This window comes from Mastigoproctus giganteus, chromosome 7, assembly GCF_048544385.1.
Source record: "Mastigoproctus giganteus isolate SK-2022 chromosome 7, ASM4854438v1, whole genome shotgun sequence".
Taxonomy (NCBI): Eukaryota; Metazoa; Arthropoda; class Arachnida; order Uropygi; family Thelyphonidae; genus Mastigoproctus; species Mastigoproctus giganteus.
Genome location: NC_143581.1, coordinates 142,769,437 through 142,783,623, shown reverse-complemented (window position 1 = coordinate 142,783,623; position 14,187 = coordinate 142,769,437). Strand labels below are relative to the sequence as shown.

General features: G+C 37.0%; 1 protein-coding gene across 2 annotated transcripts in view; it reads left to right on the top strand.

Moving 5' to 3' along the window:
• The first annotated feature begins 600 nt into the window (after window positions 1–600).
• The window catches only part of LOC150083238 (uncharacterized), a 193,022-nt gene continuing 179,435 nt past the window's right edge, over window positions 601–14,187 (top strand). For both annotated transcript variants that reach the window (XM_090377927.1, XM_090377926.1), the window contains exon 1: window positions 601–858. In XM_090377927.1, coding sequence (XP_090234053.1) covers window positions 800–858 — 59 coding nt within the window. In that variant the 5' untranslated portion in view covers window positions 601–799. The remainder of the gene's footprint in view (window positions 859–14,187) is intronic.

Below are 14,187 nucleotides of genomic sequence, written 5' to 3'. Positions count from 1 at the left end.
TGGGATGTAGTGACCAGGTGTTCCTGCTTCTCACCTGCTAAGATCCAGGCACCGGCCAAAAACAGAACACATCATAACGCTTACACGCCCAACACACTACATGCAAATGACCGGTTTTGGCGTAAGCTTCAACACAAGAAGTACAATTGCGGCTTATGGGTGAAACCCTGGGGTCCGCCACAACAACACATGAATATCCCTGAATGAATGAATGTCTACTTTCATTTTTAAAATCAATTTCTTATGTAGTCAGAAATTGGGTTTTTTTATTCTTTCTGAAAACGAAAAAAAAAGTATATAGGTTTGTCCCTTATTGTTTTTATCACTCTCTACTTTTATTTTTCTAATCAAATTCTTTCATGTAGTCAGAAAATTGTTTTTTATTCTTTCTGAAAACGAAAAAAAAAAAATTAATGTGCGTACGTAGTACATTGTCAGTGTATAGTGATAATTCGCAGCACGTAGTTAGTGTCGCGCATGCTCAGTGAAGTCGGAACTTCTCCGTCAGAAATATATAGCCAGACAGATACGGAGAGTGTCGCGCATGCTCTGTGACAATTCTCAGCACAGACTAGCAGATAGAGTGGGTGTTGCGCATGCTCAGTCAAGTCAGAACTGCCTGTCAGAATACGATTCATGACAGTTCCGAGCTGCGGTAACTGGATGGCTGACCGTAACTCACGATACTAAAGTTCAGGATTACCGTAAGATGTTACTCAATTTACTGTGTGGTAACGACGAACACTGATTTACTTTTTGCACATCAGCGTTGATTTGAATATATTGTGGGTTCGAAGAAATGGCGGAAGAAACTCCAAAAGAAGTCTCTGTTGATAGATCAGCTGATCCGGACAAAAAGTAAAATTTTAGTTTATGATTTGTGGGCTAGATATTTGAATTTGTTGAAGAATAAGCTTTCGTGTTTTAAATTAAAGCGATGAAAATCAATTCGATTAGCGAATTGAGTTTCGTCGTTTGCTATTGTTGTTTTTGGCGCGTATTTTAAAAAGCGCCATCCACTTTATTATAAAAAGTACAGTAATTCAGCAATCACAATAAAAAAAAAAAAAAAAAATCTTTTGGAGCACGTATATTTCACTAATAAAATTCATTTCATTCTGAATTCACCAATAAAATTCATTAAATGAATTTTATTGCTGAATTAAGAGGTATTTTCCTCATGCAATACCCAAAATTTGTTTCTTTATTAAAACATTCCATGTCATGTCATTGTTGCAATGCTAAACTCTGCATTTGTCAATGAATATTTTATCTAGTACTGGATTAAAGTAATATCCATTTACAGATTCAATTCTAATTAAATTATCATATATTAAATAAATAAATAAATAAATATATATATATATACACACACACACACATACACACGGAGAGCGAGAGCAATATAAGTATTATTATTAGCCATATGGTGCAAGGAAGCCCGAGACTTATGTTGCACCAACCAAAAAAAAAAAAAAAAAACCCGAGTACCCTGAGAGAGAGTAGAGAAAGTAGGAGAGAATCACCAAAAAGAGAGAATGATGTTGATATCCAGCTCAGTACTTTGGTGTGGCAAAGCCCATACTCACCAGACGAGAGCCTCTGTCATAAGTAAGTAGTAAGGAAAAAAAAACTTATCATGATACAGAAAAGCGGTATGAATGAGTGTAAAAGTTTGGAATATGGTGGAATTTACAGTTATAAACACAGAAACCTTTGAAAATAATGTAAAGTAATATATATATATGTATTCTAATTTAAGGAAATTTCCTGTTACTTTTAGGCTTGGCAACCCATGTACTGAACATTATGCCCATTCTCCAATGGGTCTTAAATTTGCCTACACATGCAACTTTACTTTTTTTTTTTTTTTTTTATGTTGGCTCCTTGTAACCCAAGGAGTGTGTGATTTTTGTCATCATCCCACCAACTGACCCAAATTTCCTTCAAGACCAGTTGGTTTTTAATTTTGAGGTTAGGTAGAATTGAGATGGGACTGTATTTGGTACCTACTTGCCAGATCATGGTGATGGAACACAACACTGTTACTAAGCTTTCCTTTCCTATTATTATTATTAGCCATATGGTGCAAGGAAGCCTGAGGCTTTCGCTGCACCAGCCAAAAAAAAAAAAATTTCTGAATTACCCTGAGAGAGAGAGAGAGAGAGAACAAGAATCAGAAGTAAAAGGGAATCACCAAGAAGGAGAAGGATGATGATATCCAGCTCAGGCCCCTGGGTGTGCCAAGCCCATACTCACCAGATGTGAGCCTGTGGGATTTTATTATTTTTGGCTCTTTAGAAGATAATCTACTATTATTACCCACTTTTAAATTTTAGGAGACAGGTGATATGACCTTGCTTTCTTTGGAAGTGATGAATCAGCATGCTTCATTTGTTTTGATTTTAGTTTTTGATTCGGATTGTCAGTGACAGCCATATTTCATCCATAGTTGCATATTTGACTAGAAAGTTTTCAAGATCCGCTTTATAATGGGCAAACTGTAGTTTTTAAGTTTGAATCAAAGACATTTCTGATTTTGTATCAAATGATGTAGGACCCATTGTGCAGAAACCTTTGTAATGCCTAATTCACTAAACAGAATGCTTCGTACCCATTCGATTGAGATGCTTGTAGCCTCTACTATTAATCTAATAGTTAATTATTCATCACCCATCATATCATGTACTTTAATGATGTTTTTGGAGTAGTTGCTGTTTATGGATATTCATTGCATTATTCAGCTTCTGTGAAGTTGAAGTTCAGCCACCTAGTTTTTGACAGTTGTTGTGGGGCAGATTCGTCTAATGCATTCGTGTCTTCACAAATATCCTTGCACGATAATCCCTTTCTTACAAAGATAAATTATTACAGTTCAGTGTCTGTTTTTTTTGTGTTGTAAGCTCAAACTTCAGTGATCTAAAAAAAAAAAAGTTGTAGCTAGCTGCAAATTATAATTTTGCATGCATTCTATGTATAAGTTCCAATTACTGAAAAAAAAAAAAAAAAATGCATTAAAATACATTTTCCTTCTATGGGGGGGGCTAGGTACTTAGCAAACCCTTGTACATTTATATATATACAGGGTGTCTCAAAAATATTGGTACAAATGTTTAGAGGAGGTAGGTAACATCTAAAGGAATGTGAATCGCATAGGAACCCATAACCGGAAACGTCATGGGAAAGTAGTAGCAGAGGCACAAGAAGCAGAAAACACAAGACAATAATAGTGGCAAACATTTATTTGACATAATATTAACAATGGAGTACGAGATGGATGCATTTCATGATGTTACAACAGATGCTCGAAGGTTCCACCATGAGACACGATGCATGCGTGAAACCGACGCAGCATGGATTGGCGGACACAGTAGAACACACCTGGAGTTTTTTTGACAGTAGCAGCACACAGACGAGTCTCGCCACGAGATCCATTTCTGTCTTCACAGGCGATTCATACACGATAGATTTGAGGGCCCCCCCCCACAGAAAGAAATTAAGGCTCAATAAATCAGGTGAGCGTGGGGGCCAGGCAATGGGTCCACCATGGCCAATCCATCGACGCCCAAGACGCCTGTTCAAATGGTCACGAACACACCTTCCATAATGGGCAGGTGTCCTGTCATGTTGAAACCAAATGTTGTGTCTCACATATGCTGGAACATCATCAAGTAACCCTGGTAGAACTTGTTCAAGAAAGATCCGATATTTAGCAGAGTTCATGCGGGATGGTAACAGGTATGGGCCGACTAAGCAGTCGTCACCGACCATACCTACCCACACATTTATGCGCTAAGTGATGTTGTGCCGCATGGGGGCGCACACCATGTGGGCCCTCTTCTAATCCATACACTAGGTGCATGTCTGCCACAGTTCGTATATCGATGCATGCTCTTCGTGCGGCGACTACTGCTTGAATGAGTAAACCAGAAATGTTCCTTCTCATGAACTGATGAACAGCGCCGTGTACCGATGTACGGTGACGTTTCCGGTGAGGGTTCCTATGCGATTCACATTCCTTCAGATGTTACCTACCTTCCCTAAACGTTTGTACCAATATTTTTGAGACACCCTGTATACAGGGACATATTTAAGGCTTGAATGCCCATAGGCACCAAAAATTTATATCCCCCACCCTATTTTATTTTCAAATAAAAAAAAAAAAAAGTTGATTGTAGAAATATGAGTTTTTACATATAAATAACAGATTATTTTTAATATACACTATTAAATTGATTGAAATAAATACAATTTTTTAAAATTAAGTTAGTTGACTGATAAAATTAATTTAGTTAACTGTGAGAAAAAAATTTAATTATTTCATGAAATGGCTGAATTTAGAATAGGGTGCCCCTCCAGACCCCCTCAGTCTTAGGGTTTTTATCCTCCCTTCCTGCTGTTTTAAAATAGGAAAACGACATCCCAATTTAAAAAAAGTGGCGGGGGATAAACACCCTAACTAACACTAACCATAGTGGGTTAGGCATGTCAATCACTGCCTCTTCGTTTCGCCGCTATTTTGGTAGGGGGTCCTGTTCTAAAGTTTACCCATGAAATTAACTAAGTTATTCATTATTATTTATTTATTTTTTTTTAAATTATACCCCATCCAAATAAATTTACAGCCAAAGCCTAATGCTGTAAGAGCTATAGAATGTAATTGTAAAATGTAATACATAATTTATTCTAATATTAAAAATAGCATTGCTTCTTTTTAAATAACTCACCTCACTGTCTGTTTGGTTGGTTCAGTGATCGTGAAAAGTATAGACAACAAAATTTTGAATCTTAATTTAAAAAAACTGATCTTATTCATCGTAAAAGGCATTATATTTGAAGCAGGCTTGTCTTTTAAATATAAATAAAACTTATTATAAACTTAATTTACTCTGACGAAATCCTGGAAGGAATTAACTTCTTTGAAGATTAGTAGTAGAAAATCAGCAAAAAAAAAAAAAAAAAAAAAAACCTCACAGGCTCACCAATCCATACCCTCCAAGAATTTGTCTAGCTCTTCCTTGAATTTATTCAACCTATTCTTCCACAACAGATAGAAGCCTGTTCCAAGGAGACGTTTCCATGTCATATATCATTGTGCAATGCTAAACTCCTTGAATTTGTCAATAGATATTGATTTTATCCAGCTTAATACTGGATTAAAGTAATGTATATTTACAGATTAAATTCTAATTAAATTATTATATATTGCAACCATCTGCAACTTGAATTTATGACCATCATGTGTGGCAATCTCAGCAAGTGGAAGAATGCTATTAACATTGAACTTATTTAATCCAATTCAAGGCTTTAAACAGCTCAGGTGCAAGTGCAGGTGCCTAGTCTTGAGACACTGCAATTTGCAGAACTGAAGTAAGAGCACCCTTTATCAGTCTAGTTACCCTTCTCTGCACTCATTCCAGCAGATTTACATTATTCCTAAAGTGAGACCTCCAGACCTGTATACAGCACTCAAGATGCGGCTTAACCATGGCATTATACAAAGGGATAATCACTTTCTTATCCCTGCTAGCAAAGTTTTTGTATATCATTGACAAAACTCCATGAGCTATCCTGGCAGCATAACCGCTCACATAATTTCTTGTCTGACTGCACAATTACCCACCAGGTCTTTTTCATTCTCCACTACCCTGAATGTAGTACCACACAGTTGATAAGTTACTCTGGGGTTACTGCTACTCTTAGGCAATATACCTTGCATTTTTTTGTGATAGCTCACACTAATGACTGTCTTTAACCATCCTGCCAACCTTTGTATCATCTGAAAACTTTGACATTAAGCCTGATGTGTCTTCATCAATATAATTGATAAATATTGAATACAACAGTGGGCCCAGCAATGAACTCTGAGGAACTCTACTAATAACACTAGTCAACGAAAAGCAGTACCCATTGATAACTTTATTCCTTTATTCATAGCAGTAATTTGCCATTAATTTATTGGCCCATTCTATTTCTCTGTATAATTGTTCATTGTATTCATCAGAGTCATTAGGCTTATAACAAACTCCTACCCTCAGTTTTCCTTTCCCAGTGTTTATGTCACCCCAAACTGACTCAACATTGCACTGTCTATCTATGTCAATTGGATGCATTTCCTTAGATTTTGTGTTTCTTAACTAACAGCATAATCCCTCCTCCCTTCCTATCCTGTCTATCCTTTCTGTACTCCCCAAATTCCAATTCTGCATCCCTTATATCTGAGTGATACCACATCTCTGATATCCCAACAATATCCGCCTTGGATGTCTTAACCAGCACTTTAAATTCATTATATTTATTTACTACAGTGCTACATATTATGATATCTAGTTTTACATTATGGCTTACGATATCAAATTGGAGATATACGTAATGCCATTCCATATCAATACTACACTATGTTGGTAAGTTTCGAATGGTACAAGTTTTCCCGATACTAAGTAATAACCCACAAAATCTGTATCTAAGTTCAAAATAAATTACATATCGTAACTGGGAATATAAAGCTACTTCTAGAAAATAAATTAATATTCCAATTTAGTCAATAAAATGGTAAAAATTTAAGAAAAACTTCTCTATTAGCTGGAGCTGTAAAAACTTCACCTGCACCAAGCTAATTTTGTTCCCACAAAAAATATACCCCGAAAGGACAGAATTTATGGGATACCTGGTTCCAGGGAAATGCAACGCTGTCGCCCCACTCTCACTAGTGCATGTACCAATCACTTGGCAGTTATATAGGTACACTGCATTCACGTAGACAGTAATTCGATGTCAGTATGGATCTTGAGTTAACTGACTTTGAAAGAAAGATGATTGTGGGTGCCTGATGCATGGGTCACTCTGTCGTGGAGGTAGTACAGAAATTGCACTATCCCCGTTTGACAATATCAAGAGTGTAGTGGAAATATGCCCTTTCCGGAATAACATCTCATCGTGGACATCGCTATTGGTGGAGAAAGGCGGTGGATGATGAACTTAGCCATCGATGTCTGTTTCGCATTGTTTCAGCCAAACAGATAGCGCCAGTGGCACAATTCGCTGTCGACTTCAACGAGGGAGGTGCCAGAAAAATCTTCACCAATATCATTATCCACAATAGGTTATGGCAGCCGCTGACCACCAGAGTCCCATTGCTAACACCATGACACAAGACTCTATGCCTCAACTGGGCTAAAGAACGTCGGCACTGGACCTTGGATGATTGAAGATGGGTGTCCTGGTCCGATGAGTTCCATTTCCAGTTATTTTGAGCTGTCAGGAGGATGCTTATATGGCGGAAACTGCACGAAGCTATTTACCCGTCAGGACAGTGCGCCTCCCAACAGAGCCGTGGTGACTAGAACATGGTTCAAAGAGCATTCCGCAAATTTTACCACCATGGAATGGCCTCCTCATTTATCAGATGTGAACACTGTGGAGCATCTTTGGGATGCTGTGGAAAGGTCTGTATGAGCTTTGGATCCTCCACCCAGGAGTGCGATGGAATTATTGACAGTGCTGCAGCAAGCATTCATGATCTAGTGGACTCATTGCCTCTCTGTGAGACTGCCCTTATCCAGACGAAAGGTGGGCCTGCCTGTTACTAGGTAGGTATCCCATGATTTCTGTCCACCCAGTGTACTGTACATACATATTTAAATGTGCGAATTTTTACATCTAAATTATTATTATTTTTTAAAATACATTTTTTTTTTCACTCTGTTTAAAGTCTTTTCCTGTAACTTTAATACATTATAACAGAATTTATTTAATCTTACCTTATTTTTATCTGGTTTGATTATCCGGAAGAGATCTGACATTAATTATTCTGGAAAATTGATGCTCTACTGTACTAATGAAGTCAGTGGCGTAGCTAGAATTTTGGGTCCCTTTCAAAAGAAATTCACTTGAGGGCTTTCCCTTTCTGTTTTCCTTAATATGAAATGCCAATGCTTTACCCATTAAAGTGGAGGATGCCAATATGGCCGCCGTGCAGACATATTGTTCAACGCTCTGCAGAAATTAGTTAAAAAATCTGTTTAATCAGCAGTGTAAGTGCTATAATGTATTTTCACAAGAAGACTAACCTTATTGGGAGTGCCTTGGTGAGAAACTTTTGCTATTCTATTGGGATTTATGCCAGATACTAGCGTTATTCTCTTTTTCCTTTGTTGCAAGACTGTATGGTCACCATGCAGCCCGCGGAGGGAAAATAGAGAAGTGCTCCATATAACGCAGCTGCCGTGCTAGGATCTGGCCCTTGACTGGGGAAGGACCCCCCACTAGTGTGTACTCTGGGTTGAATGAGAGCCCCAACTTTCTTGTGACTGAGTTAAACCTTTAATTGCAAACTATGCATTCAGTGACTGTTCCTCCTCCCCCCCCCTCTCTCTGCCATAAACTTTCATGGTGAAGTGAAACTTCTCTCTCTCTTGCTTACTTCCCAACTTTTTTGATCTGATCACCATCTTTAGCATCTTCAGAAACCGCTAAGGAAAGTTTCCCCATCGTTCTAGGGAAATTTCTACTTATTTCCCCAATTCCTTTAAACGAGACATAGTAATGTAGTAATTTTTTTGATATCTGGTTAATGTTTTATTGTACCAATTGACCAAATTGGTAAAAAGTACCAGATCTACTTTAAGATAATTGGAGGTATCTGATATAATTGAATCTGACTTATTTATATAATCAGTTTTATCGAGTATTACAACTGTATCTCCTTCATCTGCTCTCTGAATAATAATGTCTTTATTTTCCCAAAGTTCACGTAAAGCTGAACTTTCATGTCTATTCAACTTAGGAAGCCACGTTTCTTTTATGTTATTCACCACTTGGTTAACTTGTTGAATAAATAAATCTTTTTGTGGGACATTACGAAGTATAAATTCAGTATCTATTATGAACCGTTTTTCAGGTAGCCTGCGAGGTGGTAAATTATAATATAATCCTTTGGATAAAAATGAAATGTTTTGATTTAAATTTACCCTGGCAAACTTTCAAATGTTGTTGTTGTTTTGAAGGCAATATTTTAGGAAAGAAATATGGTAATTTTGGGCTTGAGTATCTTAGTGTTAATCTAATGTAATTTTGCACCAAGCTATTAAAAAAATATCCCATAATTCTGCATTGATAGATTGTCTGGAGGGGAAGAAAGTGAATGAAATCAACAAGAGTTTAAAATATGAATATGATAGTATAAACCACAGTTATGGTGCTCAATATGTTCTACGTTTTGGTCGAAAAGCATTGTCAGCTTCAGGAAGGAAAATCGTTTTTAAAAATTTACATTAAAACTTTTTGAAATTAATTTTTAATTATTATTTTTAAAAAATTTCACTTTTCTTTTTTTAATTGTGTTCAATTGATTTTTTAATTGTTTTTAATTTTTTTTTTACTGTAATCACTTTTAATTAATGTTTTATTCGTTTTAATTTCTGAAGAGTATCATATGGAAGTGTTCTATGTATCATATTGAGGTAAACTTCTCTTATTCTTTTACAAATATTGTTGATTTCTGTATTTATTAATGATATTGTTGAAAGTATACTTTCAAATATCAGGCTAAGTTTGCAGACGATACGAAGGTTGGCAGGGTTGTTAATGACAGTATGCTACTGCAAAAGGTATGACAGTATGCTACCGCGATAGAAAGTTGAACAGATGGTCTGAAAAGTGGCAGCTGAGGTTTGACATTGACATATGTAAAGTATTGAATACTAGAGGAAGCAGTAACCTCAGAGTAACGTATCAACTGTGTGGTACTACACTGAGGTTTGACATTGACATATGTAAAGTATTGAATACTAGAGGAAGCAGTAACCTCAGAGTAACGTATCAACTGTGTGGTACTACACTTAAGGAGGTAGAGAATGAAAAGGACCTGCAGTCAGATATGAAGTTTTCTGAGCGGTGTAGATGGGTCTGCAAGAGTAGCTCATGGTGTCTTGTCAATGATATACAGGCATTTTGCTACCAGGGATAAGGGGGTGATTGTCCCCTTGTATAAGGCAATGGTCAGGCCATACCTTGAGTACTGTATTCAGGTCTGGAGGCCTCATTTTAGGAAATATGTAGACTTGTTGGAATGAGTTGTTAGTTGGTTTTTAGGAGCATTAGCAGCTAAGGCCATATTGCCCCTGGAATATGGGGTGTGTCATTCCCTGACCTTTCCGCATTCTCCGTATTTGGTGGTCACGGGCTCAAACCCTGGTCTAATCAAGAAGCGTGGTTGGAATGAGTACAGAGAAGGGCAACGAGATTAGTTAGTGGAACAAAGGGTTGCTGCTACCAAGAAAATCTTAAGCTCTGCAAATTGTAGTTTCTGGAGACTAGGCACCTGCGAGGTGATCCAATTGAGGTGTATAAGGCCTTGAATGGTTTGAGCAAGCTCAATGCTGATGGGATTCTTCCTCTTGCCCATATTAATTGCCCAATGCGACATTAATTCAAATTGAGGAAAGACAGTTGTAGAATAGATGTGTGGAAATTTGCCTTTAGCCGGTGGGTGGTTGATTGCTGGAACAAACTTCCATCTGTCATTGTAGAAGTTGACAGCTTAAATAAATTGAAGGCAGAACTATAGTGGCGGACAAAAAAACTGCATAACTTATGAATTTTGCAAATAATGTGTTTTGCGCTGCATTGTGGGCTGCAGAAATGTTTGAAATGCATATGTTAGATGGGATATATATCTCTGTGAATGAAATCCAATAAAAAGACTCCACCTGATATACCTAACTGCCATAAATATCTTCCCAAAGGGTAAAATGTGTAATTAATGGAAATACGAGAAATCATGCAAATGGAAATCATGACAACCAAACATACCTTTTATTGCATTTACGTGTACAAACTGAAATGACAAGTTAACATCATAGTATTATGTACTGTAAATTAGCAAAATAAGTCCTCAATATTTTGTTGTTCCTCCTTAAGCTGCAATTACAGCATTGCAATAATATGGCATCGATTTAATCAACTTCTGGATATACAGTTGCCCAATTTTGTGGTACCACACCCTTACAATGCTCTCCTGCAGCTGGATCCTACTTGTTGGCTTCTTTTGAACAATTTTAGACGATATTATGTACCAGCAATTTTCAATAGGGTTCAAATATGGACTGTTGCCGGGCAAGTCCAACACTGAGGTATGACTGCACCTTAAGGGAGAAAAATGAGGGGTAAACATTGGTGTAAATATGTTTTAAGCCTTGTGAGACAAGAAGATAAACTCATCATTAAATCTAAATAGCATAAAACTTACCAATTTTGCTGTGTGGCAAGGTGCTGAGTCCTGTTGAAAAATGCAGTTTTGAACGTCTGTGTGGTGGTCCCTAATAACAGGCACTCCAAGATATCAGTGTAGGTTTCTGCATTCACTATTCCGTTAATAAACTTAATTTGCCTCACCCATTTGCTTGTTATGCATCCTCAGACCATCTGACTGGCAGGGAACTTTACAGTCAGAATGGTATGTCTCCGATTTTCGTCTTCTGACATATTGCTTCCCACCTGAGCTATGCAGGTTGAATTTTGATTCGTCACAAAAGATGATGGTGCCCTATTGCTCTTTTGTTCACGAAACATGCTTTTTCGGCCAAGCAAGTCGCTTCTTCCTCATTTGCTGGGTCAACAAAGGCTTCTTCTTGGGGCGTTCCAGAGGCCACCTCAAAATCCAGTTTTAGATCAGGAGCACTAGCATGACGATTACGAAGGCATAGCATTTTCAAGTATCAGTCTTGGGAAGGGGTGGTCACTCTCTTACAGCCTTATCCAGGTCTTCTCTTCATATTACCAGTTTCACACTTTAGTTTTGGCAACCGGGATACTGTTGACTGATGGCAGCCTATTTTATCAGCGATAGCACGCGTAGAAAGCCCTTCCTGGGACAGAACAACAGTTACACTTTTTTTCTTGGTGTCAACTGGATGTATGGAGCCATGCATGCACCTCCGCAAAACAGGATACTAATGAATGAGTATACCCTTCCAATGTTGTATTTATAGAAATTGCTGATGCAATACCTTGCAATTACTGTCTGATGCAATACCTTTGCAACAAACAAAATGACAGTAATCAAACGATATCTTATACATTTCACTACAATTGTTCCTTTATTTAATGTGATGCAGTTTTTTGTCCGTCACTGTAGACAAACTTTTGGAGCAAATGGATGGCTGAAATGGGAAAGTTTTTTTGCTAATGCTGTATAAGCTTGCTTTCTTGCATCATATGCCTTTACTAATGCTAATGCTATCATAAGCGGGGTAAACTTGATCTTATTGCATTAACAATAATACCAATAACTGGAATTCTGTGGGTTTTTATGTTATTATGGTGAAATGTGTTTCCCCTTCACTGAAATCATATTAAAAACAAATATATTTTCAGAATCTTTTTTTCATTCCTATTTTTTAAGCTTTGTTTAATAGAATTAAAATTGAATTCATAGACATGATCACAATGTCCTGCACTTACTATATATCGTATAGTGAAAGGTATTCTATCACGGAGAGTCCATTGTAAAGTGCTTTGATCATATAGTGAACCCATCGTAAAGCAGGGATCCACTGTATTGTAATAAGTTACCTAAATGGGCGGTAGAGGTTTGACAATTTGAGGAAATTCAAAGGTCAGCTGGATAGTTACTGGAGGAGGGAAATGCATAGGTTGTCCATTTCCTTATCCTTTATTATTTATTTATTTCATTTTATTATTATTATTTTCTTTTTTTTGGCTGGTGCAGCATAAGCCTTAGGCTTCCTTGCACTGTATGGTCATTACTAATGCTACTAGTATGCTGTTTTGCTGAATTGTGGTCATGCAAATCTGTGTTAAGCGGTCTTGATCTGTATTAATCTGTATTGTGAATGGTAGGTGTGCAGATCTGCATTATTATAAAACCATACTGAAAATGTCAGTGATGTTTGATTTCACTGTTTGTTTTAATTTCAAATATCATCATTCATTAAATTTTGAGAAAAGAAAATCAGTAACACTGCTGTTTAGTTCAGAGTATTGTTACTTATTTCAGGTCATTGTTTTAGTCATTTTTTTGGCCTTAAATAGACAACGCATTATTTGCCTCATAGGCGAAACAAGTTTTTATTGGCACAAGTTTTTGTGATAGTAAAAAGAGGGACGGTATCTATCCCCATTCCCTTCATCTACACCAGTGGTGTCCAACCTATGGCCCACGAGTAATTTTTATATGCCTGCACGGAAAATGAACTACTCGTGCCACTGTGTTCGTGCATGCAAGCGTCGAGCTTGACTCCGTAAACATATACATGCAGTTCAGTACAGTCATATGTATGCTAAATACAGTTATGTACATATCAATCTTTTCACACTGTGAAACTCTACAATTTTAATATAACTTGTTCATTGAATTGAATTAAAAAATCAATCTCTGAAACTGTTCCAAAAGAGGAAAATCGATTTGGAGCGTAGTGTTTTTGATAAAAAGTGGATTGAAGACTATTTCTTCATTTAGCAATGAAAAAGCAGTGTTTGATGTGTAAGGGGTACTGTGTGAGTTTTTAAAGAATATAATTTAAAGCAACACTTATTCCAAGCATAAATCTTATGATCAACATAAAGGAGTGTTGCGAAAAGAAGTGTTCAAAGTTACAAAACCAATTAACAAAAAAAAACAGAACACACCGAAAACGTATCAGTCAAGAAATTTCTTGACTGATACGTTTCACATCGAAAAAATCTGCTGTAAATGCCAGTTTGTTTGTTATTTGGTTTTTAGGAGCATTAACAACTAAAGCCATATTGCTCCAGGGATATGCGGTGGTCATTCCCTGACCTTTCCGCATCCTCCATATTTGGTGGTCACAGGCTCCAACCCAAGTCTAATCAAGAAGCGTGTGCTACGCACTGCTGTTCCTGCCCACCTGGCTATGCAGTCCCCACGTAAATGCCAGGCCAGTTATCAAGTTGTACATTTGATCGCTTTTGAAAGTAAACCATTCAGTGATGGTGAATTCGTTAAACGCTGTTTGTTAAAAATTGTGAAAGAAATTTGTCTGGAGAAAGGAACAATGATATAAGACATTACTTTGTCTCGACAAACAATTATTCGAAGAGTAGAAGATATTGGAAAGAATTTATTCCAACAACTTTTGCAAAACATAAAACAAGTGAAATATTTTACTTTGGCACCAGATGACAGTACTGATGTAAATGACACAG